Raw genomic sequence first — 23,272 nt, forward strand, 5'->3', positions numbered from 1 at the left:
CCAGTGTTCAAGGCAATAACCTAATAGGATTCATGTGTTCAGATTCCTCGTATCTTAGTTTTAAAGGAAACTGCCAACCTGCACCAAAGTAAATATCAGTGATAAGAAAATAATCGATGTTTAAAAACATTCCCTTGACTTTTGTGGTTGGCTATCACCAAATTGACATTCTTGCTGGTGGCCACATTTCAAAGTTGTTTTCAAGCAAAAATATTAAGTATGTATGTCCTTCAAAACAATCTGTTGAGTTTATAGTTTTTTTCATTTGGGCTATTTGTTTATTCAAGAAAGCAAAAAAAATTATTCGAGCTTTGAAAAAAATATTTTTAAATGTAACTTATCCTGCATGCCACTTGTTGAAGAATAAATAGATGCTGGCCTTTTAGAAAGAAAGGATTGTTTTATTTATCAACACACTCAGCGCATTTTAATTACAGTTATATCACACCAATAATGAGAGAGTAAACCCGCTGTCACCATTGAATAGGCTACCAGTACTCTCTTCGATTAGGGGGCATTTTAATTACAGTTATACCACACCAATAATGAGAGAGTAAACCCGCTGTCACCATTAAATAGGCTACCAGTACTCTCTTCGATTAGGGGCCATTTTAATTACAGTTATACCACACCAATAATGAGAGAGTAAACCCGCTGTCACCACTGAATAGGCTACCATTACTCTCTTCGATTAGGGGCCATTTTAATTACAGTTATACCACACCAATAATGAGAGAGTAAACCCGCTGTCACCATTTAATAGGCTACCAGTACTCTCTTCGATTAGGGGCATTTTAATTACAGTTATACCACACCAATAATGAGAGAGTAAACCCGCTGTCACCATTGAATAGGCTACCAGTACTCTCTTCGATTAGGGGGCATTTTAATTACAGTTATACCACACCAATAATGAGAGAGTAAACCCGCTGTCACCATTGAATAGGCTACCAGTACTCTTCGATTAGGGGGCATTTTAATTACAGTTATACCACACCAATGATGAGAGAGTAAACCCGCTGTCACCATTGAATAGGCTACCAGTACTCTCTTCGATTAGGGGGCATTTTAATTACAGTTATACCACACCAATAATGAGAGAGTAAACCCGCTGTCACCATTGAATAGGCTGCCAGTACTCTCTTCGATTAGGGGGCATTTTAATTACAGTTATACCACACCAATAATGAGAGAGTAAACCCGCTGTCACCATTGAATAGGCTACCAGTACTCTCTTCGATTAGGGGGCATTTTAATTACAGTTATACCACACCAATAATGAGAGAGTAAACCCGCTGTCACCATTGAATAGGCTACCAGTACTCTCTTCGATTAGGGGGCATTTTAATTACAGTTATACCACACCAATAATGAGAGAGTAAACCCGCTGTCACCATTGAATAGGCTACCAGTACTCTCTTCGATTAGGGGGCATTTTAATTACAGTTATACCACACCAATAATGAGAGAGTAAACCCGCTGTCACCATTGAATAGGCTACCAGTACTCTTCGATTAGGGGGCATTTTAATTACAGTTATATCACACCAATAATGAGAGAGTAAACCCGCTGTCACCATTGAATAGGCTATCAGTACTCTCTTCGATTAGGGGGCAGGATGTAGCCCAGTGGTAAGGCACTCGCTCGATGTGCAGTCGGTGTGGGATCGATCCCCATCAGTGGGCCTATTGGGCTATTTCTCGTTCCAGCCAGTGCACTATGACTGGTATATCAAAGGCCGTGGTATGTGCTATCCTGTCTCTGGGATGGTACATATAAAAGATCCTTTGCTGCTAATCGAAAAGAGTAGCCCAAGAAGTGGTGACAGCGGATTTCCTCTCTTAATATCTGTGTGGTCCTTAACCATATGTCTGACGTCATAATAAAATGTGTTGACTGCGTTGTTAAATAAAACATGTCTTTCTTTCTTTCTTTCCTCATCGATTAGTAGCAAGGGATTTGTTTTATCTGATCATCCCACAGACAGTACAGTACATACCATGACCTTTGTGGAGCACTGGCTGGAATAAGAAATAGCTCAGTAAGGTCACCGAAAGGCATCAATCCTAAACTGACCACACATCAAACGAGCACTCTACCACTGGGCTACGTCCCGCCACAGTTAGAACTATTGTTTGATATTACTTTGGATTTTGGATTTTGAAACAATAATAATAACATTTGCTGTTATTGTGCTGGGTTTTCTTTTCTTTTTGTTTCTTCCTTTAAAAAAAAAAGGTTTTTAGTAAAGGTTGACTTGGCAGTGTGACAAAAGTACAATGTGCAAAAATAAAAATGTTCTTAATCAGGATCGGTCCATATAAAAATTAATCGGGTTGCACAGCACACTGGAGGTGATATCTCGACAGGTAATTCATCATGCAGATAACGGGCACCTGCTTTTCTCAAATATGCAGCACAAAATGTCTGACTTTAAACTTCAAAGATATCTTCTTAACAACAAAGATAAAGTTTTCTATAGTTCGATAAATGAATCGTAACATTACAATTTAGATGCTTATAGGTGTAAGCTCCTGGACAATGTTTGAATTAGGCTTGTACTAGCATTTGTAGTAATATACATTGTACTTGTAACAAAATGTCTGTATATTGTTATATTGTTATGTTTGATGTTTTACATGATCTAAGTTATTCTGTAGCTGTTGTCCATCGAAATGAGTTGATAAAACGTTTTTGATATTTGGTTGATTTTCAAAGATTTTCTGATGCAGCATAAGTATTGAAGGACATGCCACCCTAAAAATAACAATATTAATTTATTTTAACAAAACAAAACTTTATTTCTAACTTTATATAAATGTAAACCTTTTCAGCTACAGAACTTCAAAAAAATATATACAGTGAAGCACCTCAAAACCAGGCCCTCTGTAAACCAGAATTACCTCTAAACCAGACCCTCTGTAAACCAGAATTACCTCAAAACCAGGCCCTCTGTAAACCAGAATTCCCTCAAAACCAGGCCCTCTGTAAACCAGAATTCCCTCAAAACCAGGCCCTCTGTAAACCAGAATTACCTCAAAACCAGACCCTCTGTAAACCAGAATTACCTCAAAACCAGGCCCTCTGTAAACCAGAATTCCCTCTAAACCAGACCCTCTGTAAACCAGAATTCCCTCAAAACCAGGCCCTCTGTAAACCAGAATTCCCTCAAAACCAGGCCCTCTGTAAACAAAATTCCCTCAAAACCAGGCCCTCTGTAAACCAGAATTCCCTCTAAACCAGGCCCTCTGTAAACCAGAATTCCCTCTAAACCAGGCCCTCTGTAAACCAGAATTCCCTCTAAACCAGGCCCTCTGTAAACCAGAATTCTCTCAAAACTAGCCCCTCTATAAACCAGAATTCCCTCAAAACCAGCCCCTCTGTAAACCAGAATTCCTTCTAAGCCAGACCCTCTGTAAACCAGAATTCCCTCAAAACCAGTTTCTACTGTCCCTTTTTATTATCAGTATAGAACATAACCTCTCTAAACTGAATACCCCTTACAACCAGACATTTTACTGGGTTGAATGGGTGTCCGGTTTAGAGAGTTTCACTGTATATGTATTGGAAATAAAGTGAAGTTTGACCTAGTGTAAAAACTAGGATGATTGGAGACACACTTAATATACAGCCACTGATATTTTATGTAAAAACTAGGATGATTAGATACACATTTAATATACAGCCACTGATATTTTATGTAAAAACTAGGATGATTAGATACACATTTAATATACAGCCAGTGATATTTTATGTAAAAACTAGGATGATTGGAGACACATTTAATATACAGCCAGTGATATTTTATGTAAAAACTAGGATGACTGGGGACACATTTAATATACAGCCACTGATATTTTATGTAAAAACTAGGATGATTAGAGACACATTTAATATACAGCCACTGATATTTTATGTAAAAACTAGGATGATTAGAGACACATTTAATATACAGCCACTGATATTTTATGTAAAAACTAGGATGATTTGAGACACATTTAATATACAGCCACTGATATTTTATGCCAAAAAATATATTTAATATGCAGTTGTAGTCATTACAACATCCAATAGCTGATAATTAATAAATCAATGTGCTCTAGTAGTGTCGTTAAACAAAACAAACATTAACTGTTAGTCGGTACCATCTTGTCAATGGCAACAAACTCAGGACCATCCCTTTAAGGTTGTCGCACTACTGCAACAGCATCCTGTCCAAGTGAAACATTTTGTGCTATTTTCCATGAAACTAATATTATATAACATTCACATCCTCCAGTTGATACTCTCCCACAGTGCATGTTTTTTCACCTGTATATTGTTTGTGTTCTATTAAACCTGTGTGTGGGCACCAGATTTCTTCAACTTTTTTTAGACCTTTTTTTTTTTCCTTTCCTATTTTCCTACCGTTTTACTCTAGCAACTCACTAATGAGAGGTTTTTGGACACCGCACTAAGTTTATCCACGATTTCATAAAACTCATGTGTGATTCATTCCATTGCTTGTTGGTGGAAGGAAGCAGGCGAGCCAAATTCCTCATGATTCTCTTTAGCAGAAAACAAAATGCCGGTTTATTCTGCAAATGCCAGCATCAAAAGAATAGAGGGAACATTTTGGGGGTGATGTCTCATTCCAGCATTAGTGAGAAATTTGGTGAATTATCCTTGGAGATACAAATATATTCTGTTTTATTTATTCACTGTCATTCAGTAACGTTGCTCAAGGGGATGGAACATCTGTACGCTGTGTGCCTGCAGAGTGTTATCTATATCTCAGTCTTATTACTGGCTTACAAAGTTAACACTACAACATTTGATGAAACTTAGTCTTCAGGGGAATAGTGTTAGGTAAATTGTCATCTTTCTTTACTAAACACAATTCAGGGGAACCGGTCAACAAATAGCTGTCTGAATAGATAACTTAAAGGGACATACCCTAGTTTTTAAACACTAAAGCATATTTTTCTCTATTAGAGCCATTTATTATCACTGAAATCAAACTTTACTGGTATTTTATTGTTCAGAGTATCCATTTCCATACAACCAAATTGTTTCTGGTCATCCTGGTGTTTCTAATACCACAAAATGCATTTTTTCATATTTTAAAAAATGCATGTGTGTCTAAGAAGTAACGATTATGGAGTCGCGTTTTGTCTATTTTTAAATGTTCATATTTACGGGTTGAACCTAGGCTCTAGGTGAAAATATGCCTTAGTGTTTAAAAACTAGGCTCTAGGTGAAAATATGCCTTAGTGTTTAAAAACTAGGCTCTAGGTGAAAATATGCCTTAGTGTTTAAAAACTAGGCTCTAGGTGAAAATATGCCTTAGTGTTTAAAAAGTAGGCTCTAGGTGAAAATATGCCTTAGTGTTTAAAAAGTAGGCTCTAGGTGAAAATATGCCTTAGTGTTTAAAAACTAGGCTCTAGGTGAAAATATGCCTTAGTGTTTAAAAACTAGGCTCTAGGTGAAAATATGCCTTAGTGTTTAAAAGTAGGCTCTAGGTGAAAATATGCCTTAGTGTTTAAAAACTAGGCTCTAGGTGAAAATATGCCTTAGTGTTTAAAAACTAGGCTCTAGGTGAAAATATGCCTTAGTGTTTAAAAACTAGGCTCTAGGTGAAAATATGCCTTAGTGTTTAAAAACTAGGCTCTAGGTGAAAATATGCCTTAGTGTTTAAAAACTAGGCTCTAGGTGAAAATATGCCTTAGTGTTTAAAAACTAGGCTCTAGGTGAAAATATGCCTTAGTGTTTAAAAACTAGGCTCTAGGTGAAAATATGCCTTAGTGTTTAAAAAGTAGGCTCTAGGTGAAAATATGCCTTAGTGTTTAAAAAGTAGGCTCTAGGTGAAAATATGCCTTAGTGTTTAAAAACTAGGCTCTAGGTGAAAATATGCCTTAGTGTTTAAAAACTAGGCTCTAGGTGAAAATATGCCTTAGTGTTTAAAAACTAGGCTCTAGGTGAAAATATGCCTTAGTGTTTAAAAACTGGGGTCTGTCCCTTTAAAAGGAACCAAACAAATGGTAGCCTGATAATTATTTTGGTCTGTCCTCTTTCAAAAAGATAGCCACATTGAATAAAGAACAATGTTCAATGTTAGGTAGACTGTCTTTATTTTTGTTAAATGACTCAAGAGAACCAGTCAATAAATGGCCTGGTAATTAGTTTTGTTCTACATATATACTACTCAAAAGAATTTAAGGGTCAGACGATATTTTCGACATTATTTTCTGAATGTCAATTATATTAGCTAGACCATAATGTCACGCATGGTATTGTTCCATTTTGACGAAAGTGGGTCTAAGCAACCCATAAATGAATTAAAATCCACTGTCATTGACACTGTCGACTAGTTCTAATGGCGAAAAACATGCTTACATTTGCACGTAAATTAGGGCAAAAGCGAAAGGTCTGCTAAGTGCCCATAACTTGCTTTTTCACAAAGGGCTTCATTTGCACGCTTTGCACGTGTATTCCATGTTCCCAATGCTGAATTTCTGTAAAATTGGAGCTTGCGTTCGTGTACGGTGCACACTCCAAATTCGACAATGGTACGACGTCAACTGACTATCGAAGATCGAGGAAGGGCTATTGCTTGGCTTCAGGATGGCAATACACAAAGAAATGTTGCTCTGAGACTTGGTATCAGTCAGAGTGTCGTTGGCCGACTGTGGCAACGGTACCAAGCAACGAATTCTGTTCAAAATCGTCCACGTTCGGGAAGACCCCGAAGCACTACAAATAGAGAGGACCGCTACATCACCAATATGGCTCTACGTCAACGCACAACCACTGCACGCCGATTACGTGACAATCTGTGGACTGCGACTGGAACTCGAGTGTCTGATCAAACCATACGCAATCGTCTGAGAGCCAATAATCTACGCTGCCATCGCCAGGCTGTTCGACCACCACTCCTACCACGTCACAGAACGGCCAGACGTCACTGGTGCACACTTCATCTGCGGTGGCAACGTGTTCAGTGGGGTCGAGTGATGTTCACTGATGAGTCCAGGTTTAGTCTCCAGTTCAACGACGGTCGGGTTCGTGTCTACAGATGTCCTGGGGAGCGCTTCGCTGATGTTAACGTTAGACAATGTCACCGGTTCGGTGGTGGCAGCGTCATGGTGTGGGGCGGCATCTCTATCCACCACAGGACCCCCCTCTATGGAATCTGCTATCTGAATGAGATTATCCGGCCGTTGGTTCTCCCAGGCCTTCAGCAGATTGGCGGCAGGGCAGTTCTGCAGGATGACAATGCCAGACCCCACCGCGCCAGGGTGGTAACGGACTTTCTCAGACAACAAGGTATCGCCAGGATGGATTGGCCAGCATATTTGCCTGACTTGGCCCCAATAGAGCACGCCTGGGACGAATTAGGCAGGAGAGTTCGGGATAACCATGCCCCTCCGGCCAACCTTCATGATCTGGGTCAACTTCTTATGGCAGAGTGGCAGGCCATTCCCCAAGAGTTCTTCAGACGTCTGATCAACAGCATGAGGCAATGATGTGTCGAGTGTATTCGCGCCAGGGGTGGATTCACACACTATTAAACGAATGTTCTAATGTGTAAAATCCATGTTTGACAACCTTCAACTTTGACAGCATGTCATGTGACTTTCTTGTATACAGTGACATTTATTTGTGTTTTTTTGTAAATATGGAACAATAAATTAAATTTTTGGTGTAGTTTACATCATCAATCTAATACACTCTGAAACTTATTTGGTTATAAATTTTTGACCCTTAAATTCTTTTGAGTAGTATATATGTCTCCATTAAAATGTTAGAAACCGATTAATAAATAGTACATGTAATATGTTGTAGTGATGTTCTAATGAGCGATTATAATCGCACATTGATTGGTTTGTCTCTACTGAAGTGATGATCGATTATAAAATCAATAATCCATTGTGTTGGCCATTGGTCTATTTCTTATTCTTTTCTAGCCAGTGCACCAGTCTATCTAATGCCATGGTATGTGCAATCCTGTATGAGATAAGAAAGATCCATTGCTACTAATGGAAAAATGTAGCAGGTTTCCTCTCTAAGACTATATGTCAAAATTACAAACTGTCTGACATCCAATAGCAAATGATTAATAAATCAATGTGCTTTAGTGGTGTCTTACACAAAACAAAGAAATCATTGTGTAGGAAAATTTAACTGAACACAACAATACATGCATGTTCTTATTATTCAAACTGGCCTTGGTGGTGTCGTGGTTAGGCCATCGGTCAACAGGCTGGTAGGTACTGGGTTCAGATCCCAGTTGAGGCATGGGATTTTTAATCCAGATACTGACTCCAAACCTACTCAATGGGTAGGTGTAAATCACTTGCACCAACCAGTGATCCATAACTGGTTCAACAAAGGCCATGGTTTGTGCTATCCTGCCTGTGGGAAGTGCAAATAAAAGATCCCTTGCTGCTAATCAGAAAGAGTAGCCCATGAAGTGGCGACAGTGGGTTTCCTCTCAATATCTGTGTGGTCCTTAACCATATGTCTGACACCATATAACCGTAAATAAAATGTGTTGAGTGCATCATTAAATAAAACATTTCTTTCTTTCTTTTATTATTCAAATCCTTCTTATGTTAGTATAATTCTAACCGATTTTGTAATCGAAAGTTGATTGACTGGCGCCAACTGATTATAACCAGTGATTGATGATGAACTTCCAACCAATTCTCAACACTAGTATGTAGAATAATAAGATGACCATTTTAATTGTCAAAAGCAAAATTTAAAGGATCAGATTCAGATTCCTTGTTAAAATTATGCCAGTATTTTGAGTCAAACAAATAGCTTTAAAAAACACACATAAAATTAAAAATTTGTCTTTTAAAAAATTGCAATTAAGGAGTTCCAATACGGCATAAAAGCTTGGTCAGATTCCTTGAAGAAACAGAATGTTGGTTTGATGATGCCCAATTTGTTGGTAATATCTGTTATAATAGCTGTGTGCATTTGGTAATAAATATAATATCTACAACATATTGTGAGCAAAAAACTAAAAAAGTATTGTCATCACATACGTGCAGGCTGTTCAATTTAATTGTCTTATACTAACCCTGTAACTGACAGAACAGCACATATCACAGATTTTTAGTCCCCTACCAGTCCAACTTAGGGACTTTAGGGTTTCATTTCTCTGTCTGTTTGTCTGGATATTTTTTTTTCAAAGCCTTGAGATACTGAACTGAAATTTTGTGTATAGCTTTATAATGTACTAGCTGTTACATAACAATGTACATACCTGTTACATACCCATTTTTCAAAGAGTTATAGCCCTTGAACTTAGAAGATACGAAAATTTATTTTCCAGACTTTATTTTGTATATAGCTTTATCATATACTGTTACACACCAAGTTGAATTTAGGAGATGTGTAAAAAAAACTTTGGCCCAGAAGGTGACATGTATTGTTTTAGCTTACTCTCAGAATGTTTGTTTAAATGGTATTTATATTATGAAAGTTAATTGTAAAATGTTATATTTTCAGATTACGCATTACTAAACTGGATACTTACGACACTGGCTACTACACATGTCGCGCCAAAAACAACTTTGGTGTGGAAGAAACCACAGGAATACTCTTTGTTAAAAATGGTAAAGTTTTTTTCTTATATTAGATATTTGTAACTTTGCTTATGTCTGTGAAGATGTTCAAGCAATTGCCAATCGAGTACTCAAGGGTCAAACTCGACCCGGACCCGACATTTAGATGATAATGAATGAGACTAAGGAATAAAGTAAAATAACATTATGCATCTTAATTCCAGTGCTGAACATAGATGCCAAATCATGCCTTTGTATGGCATTCCACACATTCCACTTTTGGTTTCCCTCCATGTCTCAGAGACCTATAATGTAACCGGCTGCAAGCATATGGCAAAATGATGTTAAAAAAATTAAATTAAATGAGAGTGCTCTTCCTTGTACGGGTACTTGAGTCCTGTGAACAGACTCAAGTCTTGCTAGACTCGGCGTGTGCCTGAATACTCAAGTACTCATGGAGACCATAATCACAGCTTGGTAACTAACAGACTGGTTTTTGAGACTAATGTTAGATGAAAATGATGTGATGTGATAGAAAACAATGGTACCAGTCAAATTATTCACAAGTGCTCAACCTCCTGACATCACAGCTTTGTAACTAACAGGGTGTTTTTTGGAGCCTAACGTTAGATAAATGTGATGTGACAGAAGATGATGGTAACAGTTAAATTATCCATGAGTGCTCGGCCTCCTGAACCTGCCACAGTTCAGTAAGTTTATAAGTGGCACTTCACTGCAGTTCTGTTTGCACCAGTACACCTCTTGGTGCAGCACACAAAATAAAACATAACAGCTGTATGTAAATCGTGAAATGTAGGATACGAGAATCAACGGTGGATCCAAGAGAAGAACAAAGAGTGGGGTTTCACAATATTGGGAAATCGGTGGATCATTGGGAAATAGTTTTCTTTAAGCAGTGTCTTCTTTGAGAGGCATGATTATCAAAATGGTTTTTCTCTTCTATTTGGTTATTAGTCACCTATCAGTCCAACCACAGTGGACTATAGGTTTCGTCACCATCTGTCTGTCTGTCCGTCTGTCCGTCTGTTCTAACATATTGTTTTCCAGACTTTGTTCCCAATGTTTTAGCAATGCCTCAAGATATTGAGCTGAAATTTTGTGTATAGCCTTACAGATCAAGTTTGACTTTCATGAGTTATGGCCCTTGAACTTAGGAGATACAAAAATGTATTGGGCCAGATATTGCTTTATCAGTACTCTCAAAATGCTTTTTATAGAATATACATACACTTTAATTAACAGCTATTTTTAAAATATTGACTGCTTCAATTTGCTATAAAGTAGTCAGTCAATTTTTCAATTTTTCTTCCATGGTATTATTGACATCTTGTTGATGTGAGAGAACAGAAAGCATTGCATTATTGTAGTCCATAAGTTTGAAATTTAAAGTTCAAATAAATACTAATGCTGCTTACTAAATATATCATTAAAGCAACTTACCTACATGTTTCTCATACCTTTTATATGTTTTTGGTTAACATGGTGGCAAGTTAGAATGAATGGAAGATTTAATAAAAAAAAAAAAAAATTGAAGATATGTTGTGTGCTGGACAACATACTGCAAGATCATGTTCTTCAGTTAATACTTGGTGTAGTAAAGGTTACTAAATAAAAACACCAGTACATTTTACTATTTTAACACAATATTAATAACACTATAAACGTATATTCACATATCACATTATCAAAAGTTTATATATATTCTTGTGATTTTTGTCTTTTACAAGAAGACAGGCTTTATAATATTGCATGTGTGATTTCAATTCAAAATTCTTTTTATTTTTAGATAAACCACCAGAAATTGAACGTGGCAATCAAGTTAATCCTGATGATGTTGAATTTAAACCCGATATTCCAGGAGAAACAGATATCAATGGGTAAGTTTATTAGACTTTATTAAAGTTTTAGGCTGGCTGAGTGCTTGAAGCCCTTGAAGCTTCAGCAATTGAGCATGCCCCTTTGTCTGTTTGACATTTTGAAAGGTGTAGATTTGGGGTGAGGGAGGGGTTGAAAGTTTGGTTTGTTTAACAACACCACTAGACCACATTGATTTATTATGTCATCAACAATGGTAACTCTGACGCGTTGTCATCAGAGGAAACCTGCTACATTTTTTCTAATGCAGCAAGGGATCTTTTATATGCACTTTCCCACAGACAGGAAAGCACATACCACAGCCTTTGACCAGTTGTGGTGGACTGTTTGCAATGAGAAAAAACAATCTATTGAATGGATCCACCAAGGTGGTTTGATCCTGTAATGCAAGCACCTCGAGCAAGTACTCAACCGACTGAGCTAAATCCCACCCTCAGGATGGGATAATTATTGAGTCAGCTAGTCATATTGCATATACAGTGAAACATGTCTAAACCAGATCACTCCAGGGACTTAATATGAATCCCACCCTCAGGATGGGATAATTATTGAGTCAGCTAGTCATATTGCATATACAGTGAAACATGTCTAAACCAGATCACTCCAGGGACTTAATATGATCCGCGGTTTAGAATTTAGAAAACTCGAAAACCATGAAATTTAGCTGGTTTTGACAGTATTGTGGTTTGTTGAGGCTCCAGTTTAGACAGGTTGGTTTAAACAATATTTATTCCCAATTATAATGCTGGTTGGGGATTGGCCAACAGGCAAAATGCCTATATCAAGGCCTCTCCCTACAATTTGAAAATGTAATTCAGGTTTACACAAGATGACAGACCAATGGTAAATTCAGTGATTCCAAATCTTAAAGGCATATTACCAAGGACAAGTTATCAAATCTGTTCATAACCCCAGGTCTACCAAGGATTATAAATAAAGGTAATCTTGATTACTACTGAGATGGAAAAAAAGGTTGGTTTAGACAGGTGTCACTGTATACGAAAGGTACTACTTTACCAATATTTTACACTACAATATTAAAAAATATACTTGGAGATGGGCTACTTGATTAATTGTTAGTACTACAATATCATACTTCAAAGTACAATATATTGCTAAAGATAAGGAAGTGGTCTGTGGGGAGGTTATAGTCAACCCCACTTCCTGTATTGCACTAATCTTACTGGAGATCCACAAACGGCCATTACAAGTGTCAGTGTAAATTGACTGGCTATGAGTGGAATGCCTGGCCTCTCATGACTGAGATAACCGGTTGACTAAATAGTGATAAGAGGCCAAACTGTCGGTTGTTTACAGCATTCTGTGGTCATAAACTCCACCACTGACTCTGGCTAACCATAGATGTGAGTATCTAAAAAAAAACATAGTTTCAGTTCTTTACAGCATTCTGTGGTCATAAACTCCCCCACAGACTCCGCAGAAAAACCCATAGCTTCCTCTCACAAGTGATAGGTGGAGCCTCAAATTAAAGGTGACTGCCTTGAGAATGGCGTTATAAAGACTCAGCATGTGTATGCCTGTAAAAAAACCCAGTTTCAGTTCTTTACAGCATTCTGTGGTCATAAACTCCCCCACATACTCCGGCAGAAAAACCCATAGCTTCCTCTCACAAGTGATAGGTGGAGCCTCAAATTAAAGGTGACTGCCTTGAGAATGGCGTTATAAAGACTCAGCATGTGTATGCCAGTGTGATAAGCCGAGCCAGAAGGCTGAGACCGCAGGATACAACTCTTGAATGTCTTTGTAGAATGTGTGACTGTTCCTCAACAGCTGAACTCTTTTTAATCTGCAAAATAATAGACCACAGTTTATGGTTCTTCTTTCGGTTTATTACCATTTTCCTCCCTGTGAAATTGCAGCATCATGTAGTGAAAAGAATGTGTCGCTCATTTCCCCTTCTTTTTTTCCATCTGTTTCCCATAAACTTTTACAATGTAAAGAAAAAATTTCATTATAAACAAATTTTAGGAATTTTTTTTTGTCTATAACTATGTTTTGAATTAAAATTGGCAAATAATTTGTTAAAAAGGTTGGTGCTTATAATGCACATGACATGTTTCACATTTCATTATATAATTATTGTATCAATGAGGGGCAGGTTCTAGTTCAGTCAGTTGAGTGCTCACCTGAGGATCAAACCCCCTCGGTGGACTCATTCTCTGATTTGGGTTTATTCGCATTCTAACCTATGCCCCATGACTGATATATCAAAGGCCATGGTATGTGCTGTTCTGTCTGTGTGATGGAGTATATAAAAGATCCCTTGCTACTAATGAAAAAATGTAGTGGGTTTCCTCTCTAAGACTATGTCAGAATTATCAAATCGTTGACATCCGATAGCTGATGGTGAATAAATCAATGTGTTCTAGTGGCTTCATTAAAGAAGTTTATTTGTTTGTTTGTTTTGTTTAACAACACCACTAGATCACATTGATTTATTAATAATCGGCTATTGGATGCCAAACATTTAGTAATTTTGACATATAGTCTCAGAGAAACCTGCTAAATGTTTTCATTAGTAGCAAGGGATCATTTATATGCACCGTCCCACAGGCAGGATAACACATACCATGTCCTTTGATCTACCAGTTGTGGAGCACTGGCCGGAATGAGAAATAACCCAACGGGCACACCAACAGGGATCGATCCCAAACCGACCACGCATCAAGCGAATGCTTTACCACTGGGCTACGTGCTGCTCCTTTGTTAAGAAAAACATACTTCCATTATCATAGTTCACTTTGGATTCACTGACCACATCTATTAGGTGCTTAACAGTTTTACCTTACTTATCTGAAAACATACTTCCATTATCATAGTTCACTTTGGATTCACTGACCACATCTATTAGGTGCTTAACAGTTTTACCTTACTTATCTGAAAACATACTTCCATTATCATAGTTCACTTTGGATTCACTGACCACATCTATTAGGTGCTTAACAGTTTTACCTTACTTGTCTGAAAACATACTTCCATTATCATAGTTCACTTTGGATTCACTGACCACATCTATTAGGTGCTTAACAGTTTTACCTTACTTATCTGAAAACATACTTCCATTATCATAGTTCACTTTGGATTCACTGACCACATCTATTAGGTGCTTAACAGTTTTACCTTACTTATCTGAAAACATACTTCCATTATCATAGTTCACTTTGGATTCACTGACCACATCTATTAGGTGCTTAACAGTTTTTGGATTCCTGACCACATCTATTAGGTGCATTAACTTATTACTGAAAACATACTTCCATTATCATAGTTCACTTTGGATTCACTGACCACATCTATTAACAGGTACTTCCATTATCATAGTTCTTATTCACTGAGTTTAACAGTTTTACCTTACTTGTCTGAAAACATACTTCCATTATCATAGTTCACTTTGGATTCACTGACCACATCTATTAGGTGCTTAACAGTTTACCTTACTTGTCTGAAAACATACTTCCATTATCATAGTTCACTTTGGATTCACTGACCACATCTATTAGGTGCTTAACAGTTTTACCTTACTTGTCTGAAAACATACTTCCATTATCATAGTTCACTTTGGATTCACTGACCACATCTATTAGGTGCTTAACAGTTTTACCTTACTTGTCTGAAAACATACTTCCATTATCATAGTTCACTTTGGATTCACTGACCACATCTATTAGGTGCTTAACAGTTTTACCTTACTTATCTGAAAACATACTTCCATACTTCCATTATCATAGTTCACTTTGGATTCACTGACCACATCTATTAGGTGATTAACAGTTTTACCTTACTTATCTGAAAACATACTTCCATTATCATAGTTCACTTTGGATTCACTGACCACATCTATTAGGTGTTCACTTTGGATTCACTGACCACATTAACAGTTTTTTACCTTACTTGTTACTTCCATTATCATAGTTCACTTTGGATTCACTGACCACATCTATTAGGTGCTTAACAGTTTTACCTTACTTGTCTGAAAACATACTTCCATTATCATAGTTCACTTTGGATTCACTGACCACATCTATTAGGTGCTTAACAGTTTTACCTTACTTGAAAACATACTGAAAACATACTTCCATTATCATAGTTCACTTTGGATTCACTGACCACATCTATTAGGTGCTTAACAGTTTTACCTTACTTGTCTGAAAACATACTTCCATTATCATAGTTCACTTTGGATTCACTGACCACATCTATTAGGTGCTTAACAGTTTTACCTTACTTGTCTGAAAACATACTTCCATTATCATAGTTCACTTTGGATTCACTGACCACATCTATTACGGTAGGTGCATAACAGTTTTACCTTACTTGTCTGAAAACATACTTCCATTATCATAGTTCACTTTGGATTCACTGACCACATCTATTACGGTAGGTGCATAACAGTTTTACCTTACTTGTCTGAAAACATACTTCCATTATCATAGTTCACTTTGGATTCACTGACCACATCTATTAGGTGCATAACAGTTTTACCTTACTTGTCTGAAAACATTGACAGGTTGAGATACCGGTAACTGCTTTCGATTTTTTCTATCCAGTTATTTATGTGTTGTGCAATTCTGCTGTCACAAGCAATACAGCTAGTACAGGAAAATGGTTTGAAATTCAATATCCCATGTTCGGGGGTTTTCAGATGTGTTAGTCCTATATATTTTTAGATTTGCCATTTTATGTGTCTTAATTAATGCTGTTGCTATACTTCGTCATAAATTTTGTTGTATGGGAAGTTTTTATGATGGCTTTTCATGTCAGAGCTCTCTATCATGGGGAAATTATAAAAGCTTTGACATAAAGTACAGGCATGTAATGTTTTATGGTTAATGCATTCTGGAAGGTTTTTATTTTTTATTTATCTGTGTTTTGTTTTATTAGTTTTATCTAACAAGAGGACATGAAAATATCATTTACAAATATATTTATTGCCCTGTTTCATTTTCTTTGGAAATATATGTGTGTCGATAATTACCGTTTATGATCTTTTTACAATAAGAAATGTCCAGAATTAAAGTGAGCAAGAGTCTCAAAATATTCCTTGTGTTAATCAATGTTCGAAATATCTTGTTTTCATGTGTCATTATTTGTTATATTTTCAGGTTTAATGGCCGCTATGATTCTGACTTGTTACCAGGAAAGTAAGTGTAATAAATTTCATATTTATTGGAAATACTGCAGTTAATATTATTATCGTCTGTATATATGTTAATGATGTCTTGACAAAAATGTCTTCTTGCCAGTGTTAAATACTGCAGTTAATATTATTATCGTCTGTATATATGTTAATGATGTCTTGACAAAAATGTCTTCTTGCCAGTGTTAAATACTGCAGTTAATATTATTATCGTCTGTATATATGTTAATGATGTCTTGACAGAAATGTCTTCTTGCCAGTGTTAAATACTGCAGTTAATATTATTATCATCTGTATATATGTTAATGATGTCTTGACAGAAATGTCTTCTTCCCAGTGTTAAATGTTTATGGCATCTTTATAAAACATTTTTTTTTTTACAAAATACGATTTTTTTTTTTAAAGTCCCTGTGCTAAATATTTGTGTCATCGCAAGCAGTAATAAAACACTAAACATTAACACTTTAAATGCACTTACACAGGATTTTCCAATGGGAGGATGAAAGTGCATGCATATACTTTGTTTTGAATATCCGACGCCATATAACTGTAAAAAAAATGTGTTGGGTGTGTCGTTAAATAAAACATTTTCTTCCTTGTTCTGAATATATTGATATGGACCTAATATGGCCATTGTTTCATTTTTTATTTTATTAGGGATGTGGTGCATGCCCACCTTTCTGACATCCTAAATATAGGTCTGTGAGAATCACAACAATTTGTCTTTGAAACAATATACTGCGAGGAACATAGCCCAGTGGTAAACTTGATGTGTGGTGTAGGACTAGAATCAGTCCACATCTGTGGGCCCATTGGGCTATTTCTTGTTCCAGCCAGTGCACCACAACTTATATATCAAAGACTGTGGTATGTGCTATCCTGTCTGTGGGATAATGCATATAAAAAATACCTTGCTATAATAGAAAAATGTAGCGGGTTTCCTCTCTAAGACTATGTCAGAATTACTCAATGTTAGACATCCAATAGCTAATGATGAATAAATCAATGCGCTCTAGTGGTGTCATTAAACAAAACAAACTTTAACTTTAAAACAATATACAGTTCAAATACATTGTATGTTTAACATGTTAAAAATATGATATTCCTTACATTATGTGGTTGACACAGGAAGTGAAAATGGCAATAAAAACATGAAACTTGACCGATCAACATTAAACAAGTCTTTACAACAGTTACATTTAATATGCACACATTAAATCATGTATTGACCTCCGCTCAGTGGTCAATTCTTTATAATACATACTTCCCACCATTATACAACATGTTCTATTCTGACTGGATGACGTCATTAAAAAACTAAATGTTATCATTCGATAAACCTCAGAAAAATTATGTTATTACATCAAATGGGATGTCATTATGTAAAACAAGTCATGGAAAGGATTTGTGAATTTATCAATGTCACAGTCACATATTTAGTATAAAATCACTTTGCTACACTATGCAATCTTATACAATTTGTAACATTAATAAAGTCACACAAAAACCGACAAAAATTCTTACATAAAAAGCTGTATATTGCAAATTTGTGGATGGCCTTTGCTGAAGGTGACTATATTGAAAATATTTTGCATGAAATTTTAAAATTAAATTGTTCATGTTATCTTCCTTTTATCAAAATAACTTTCCCTTTCTTGAGCAACAGTTTCTGTTGCAACCATAATGTCAGTGGTCGTGTCATGGAGTGTAGCCAGTTAATTGTAGTTGACAATAATTTATTTGTGGACTTTTTACCATTTGATATTTGAAAGGGGATAAAGGTCTTGCGATAAATAGAAACAGGATGTCAACAAGTTGAAACTATTTACTGTGATTGAGTCCATGCCAAAGAAATAATTTGATATGTATGTAAGAAGTAAAACCATCTGTGTTTGTATTGTTGTGGGGTTAAATGGCCAAGGCATGGTGTAACTCATTAACCAGTATTTATTCTGGTTGCATGTTATTCAGTGTGAACAATTATTGCCATATTTAAATGTGTTTGTGGGTCCTCGTTTATGTCAGCTTTACCTTTGTTGTCTACAAACATTTATCTTGATCACCCACCCTACATTTATCCCACTGTGTCATTAAGATTAGTTTTATTAAGGCCAGTTTTACAGTAACCACTGTATAATTAAGGCCATTTTTACAGTAACCACTGTGTCATTAAGGCCAGTTTTACAGTAACCACTGTCATTAAGGCCAGTTTTACTGTAACCACTGAGTCATTACGGCCAGTTTTACAGTAACAACTGAGTCATTAAGGCCAGTTTTAAAGTAACCACTGTGTCATTAAGGCCAGTTTTAAAGTAACCACTGTGTCATTAAGGCCAGTTTTACTGTAACCACTGAGTTATTAAGGCCAGTTTTACAGTAACCACCGAGTCATTAAGGCCAGTTTTACAGTAACCCTTGAATCATTAAGGCCAGTTTTACAGTAACCACTGTATCATTAAGGCCAGTTTTACAGCATCCACTGTATCATTAAGGCCAGTTTTACAGTGACCACTGTATCATTAAGGCCAGTTTTACAGTGACCACCGTATCATTAAGGCCAGTTTTACAGTGATCACCGTATCATTAAGGCCAGTTTTACAGTGACCACCGTATCATTAAGGCCAGTTTTACAGTGACCACTGTATCATTAAGGCCAGTTTTACAGCATCCACTGTATTATTAAGGCCAGTTTTACAGCATCCACTGTATCATTAAGGCATGTTTTACAACAACCACTGTATCATTAAGGCCAGTTTTACAGCATCCACTGTATCATTAAGGCCAGTTTTACAGCATCCACTGTATCATTAAGGCATGTTTTACAACAACCACTGTATCATTAAGGCCAGTTTTACAACAACCACTGTATCATTAAGGCCAGTTTTACAGCATCCACTGTATCATTAAGGCCAGTTTTACAGCATCCACTGTATCAGTAAGGCCAGTTTTACAGTAACCACTGTATCATTAAGACAGTTTTACAGTGACCACCGTATCATTAAGACCAGTTTTACAACAACCACTGTATCATTAAGGCCAGTTTTACAGCATCCACTGTATCATTAAGGCCAGTTTTACAGTAACCACTGTATCATTAAGACAGTTTTACAGTGACCACCGTATCATTAAGGCCAGTTTTACAACAACCACTGTATCATTAAGGCCAGTTTTACAACAACCACTGTATCATTAAGGCCAGTTTAACAACAACCACTGTATCATTAAGGCCAGTTTAACAACAACCACTGTATCATTAAGGCCAGTTTTACAACAACCACTGTATCATTAAGGCCAGTTTTACAACAACCACTGTATCATTAAGGCATGTTTAATTGTAACCACTGATACATTAAAGCCAGTTTTATAACTGTCACTGTCATTAAGGACAGTTTTACAGCATCCACCGTATCATTAATCCCAGTTTTATGTACCTGTATAATATTTGTGGGTTTTTTTCCCAAGGGATGAAGACAAGGCAGACATGTCTGGTTTCTGTCAAATCTACCGGGGAAGCACCTGTTCCAAGTTTGTGGGTAACATGAGCATCTACGTCAATTCGAAATTCACCCAGAGTCGCAGGGAAGAGCGGTTTATAGGTAATTATCAACTTTTAATTGTGATGTCATGTCATGCTATGTTTATGCAAGCCTGCAGCAGAAGTCATGTTTCTTCAAGGGCACACAATGTCAGGGGAAGACAGGTTTATGGCAAATGATGAAATTTAATTGCCGAGCAAATGTAATTGGAATGATGGTGTGGTTTAGATTAATATTGTGAACACAGGAAGTTGATTGTACTGGCTTTTTTCTGGGTTTTTTTTTTCATTAACCACGATGAAAAAGAAAATAATTAAGGAGTTGAGAGAAGTGATTTATTGTAGTGCTGTTTTGAAATATGGCTTGAATTAGTATTACAGAAGCATTAACAACCTGAATCACTGATAATAGTAATTCCATTAAAATCAAATACAGTGAAATCTCTCTAAACCGAACACCAATGGGACCAAGTAAAATGTTTGGTTTTGGAGAGAATTCCAGTTTACTGAGGGACTGGTTTAGAGGAGTTTCTCGGTGTAATACTTATTGTTGTACTCGTATACAGTTTTGAATAAACTATTTTTTTACATGTCTAGTATTCATAATACACAATCGGTTTATTATAACAAGCCTGTGTGTCTCAAGTTAATAATGTATCATTAAAAACAGAAGAATTTGATATTTATTGCATGCATCTTAAATAAAAAGTAGGTTTTCTTCCATCATACTTTCCATGCCAAAAGGGGCGGTAGGGTTGGAGAAAGAACACAAAACTTAATGTTAAACAATCATTTACTTGAATAGAATATGACATGATATTTTTCAAACTCAAAAAAAAGAAGAAGATCAAGAACGATTTCTAATATCTTCCTCAGCATTAGTTTTAAATAGTTTTTAAAAACATTTTCTAATTTCCATGACAGCGGCCTTTGCTGTGATTGGTTCCTCAAGTCACCTGTCTACACAATGCCAGGAATATGCCATCCCCTCCCTGTGTTTCCACGCATTCCCCCTGTGTATGGAGGGGGGAGAAAACGCAGAGCCGCGGCAGATCTGTAAAGACGAGTGTGAGGTGCTGGAGAACGACGTCTGCAGGACGGAGTATGTGCTCGCCAAGAGACACCCTCTCATTGGTCAGTATTTATAGCAATACTTTTTAATTGGTCAGTATTTATAGCAATGCCTTTTAATTGGTCAGTATTTATAACAATACCTTTTAATTAGTCAGTATTTATAGCAATGCCTTTTAATTGGTCAGTATTTATAGCAATGCCTTTTAATTGGTCGGTATTTATAGTAATGCCTTTTAATTGGTCAGTATTTATAGCATGTCTTAAACAGCAGGGATTCCTAGAGTATCAGGCAATTGATGATTCTTAATTGATTTGATTTAATTATTATAAATAAAAATTGCATTCATCTTCAGGAGATAACAAAACACTGACCCAGACTTTTTTTTGCAATGAACAATATACATTTTATAGCAATGTAAACAAGCCTGTTTGTTTTCAAACTCATTAACAGATCCAGAGGGGGTCACACGGGACCCTTGACCCCCCTGCTTGTTTGAAGTGTCCATTTTAATGACATTTTTTCTTGTTTCTTTTAAGTTATTATCCACAATATACAACATTAAACTGCTATGAAAACACGTCTCTGGGCATCTTTATTTGAAACATTTCTGGGGAGCATGTCCACGAACAACCCAACAGATCTTGCTCTCTTTGGGAGTTTGGCTCATGCATTTACCTTCGATAAACTCAAGTTGCCATTTTTAGAATTGTGTGACCCACCCTTTAGACAATCGTGGATGTAAATATAATAAATATGTAAGTCATTCCTTTCCTTTCCTTTCGTGATTTAGATGATCTCAAAAATAATAATATATATTTTTGTTTGAGCTTTTAATTTTGTTTAGTTAATCCCAACATTCGACAATTAGTATTCAGTTGTGTTTTTAAAAATCCTACAATATTCTTCATCTACAAATTTATATACAATTGTGTTTTTAAAATCCCAGCAATATTCTTCACCCATCAATTGTGTTTTCAATAATTCTTGTTTAGCGTTTACCTAAATAATGAAAAAAATAACTAACACAACAACATTTGCATAATATGCACTTGTCATGCAAGAAAATAGCACAGCAATATTTACTGATAGTCCAAGACATGCCTCAAGCTGTTCGCAAATAGAAGAATGACTGTACTATTTACCACACCACTAAACACACTTACTGGTCACTTACACACTGTCAGTATCAATATGTCTGTCCATGTATCGGTGAACTCAATTGGTTGATCCCGCAGTTTGTTCATTGGTTCATACGGAAGATGACAGATGAACAAGCTCATCTAGATGGTCATTTGATTGTCCTTTGGCTGATAGCGTGTTTGTTAGTTATGTACAGGGCTACATGTTTATTTATAGATTGGACTTTTGTTTCCTATTTGCAGCTTTCTGTTATTAACATACTGTAGGTAGATAATATACTAAGACAAAAACATTTAGCAATTTGCTTTAGTAAAAGAAACGTGTGACTTTCAAAATGAAATTAGACACAGGAATTAACTTAGACATCATTTGTCAGTGTAAGTAGTACTAAGTACACCATGACTGGTATATCAAAGGCTGTGGTATGTGCTATCCTGTCTGTGGGATGGTGCATATAAAATATCCCACTAATGGAAAATATAGCACATTCCTTTCTTAGAAAATGTCAAAAATACCAAATATTTGACATCCAACAGCCGATTATTACTAAATCAATGTACTCTAGTGATGTCAGTAAACAAAACAAACTTTAACTTTTAACTCTCTCTCTCTGTCTCTGTTTCTGTGTGTGTCTCTCTCTCTGTCTCTGTTTCTGTGTCTCTCTTTCTCTCTGTGTGTCTGTCTGTCTGTCTCGCTCTCTCTCTCTCAGTGATGTTGTTAACCAAATTCCTAAGCACATATCAGTCTTTAATACACCAGTCTAGAGACACCTTTAATATTAAAACGTTTAAAATTTCTATTGTAATCAGTAGTATAATCTTCCGTCTAATCTATGCCATCTGCCATCTACAAACCACAAGGCTAGAAAACGGAGAATCCATTTTTTTTTAAAAGCTATTTTCTAGTTTTTC

The 23,272-nt window shown here is 36.3% G+C and overlaps 1 protein-coding gene across 2 annotated transcripts in view; it reads left to right on the forward strand.

The window, feature by feature from the left end:
* The window catches only part of LOC121376457 (tyrosine-protein kinase transmembrane receptor Ror-like), a 354,346-nt gene that overhangs the window by 317,133 nt on the left and 13,941 nt on the right, over nucleotides 1–23,272 (forward strand). For both annotated transcript variants that reach the window (XM_041504330.1, XM_041504331.1), the window contains 5 exons: nucleotides 9,502–9,608; nucleotides 11,365–11,455; nucleotides 16,577–16,615; nucleotides 20,074–20,207; nucleotides 21,071–21,280. In XM_041504330.1, the coding sequence (XP_041360264.1) occupies nucleotides 9,502–9,608; nucleotides 11,365–11,455; nucleotides 16,577–16,615; nucleotides 20,074–20,207; nucleotides 21,071–21,280 (581 nt within the window). The remainder of the gene's footprint in view (nucleotides 1–9,501; nucleotides 9,609–11,364; nucleotides 11,456–16,576; nucleotides 16,616–20,073; nucleotides 20,208–21,070; nucleotides 21,281–23,272) is intronic.

The sequence above is a fragment of the Gigantopelta aegis genome, chromosome 6 (assembly GCF_016097555.1).
Source record: "Gigantopelta aegis isolate Gae_Host chromosome 6, Gae_host_genome, whole genome shotgun sequence".
NCBI classification, from domain to species: Eukaryota; Metazoa; Mollusca; class Gastropoda; order Neomphalida; family Peltospiridae; genus Gigantopelta; species Gigantopelta aegis.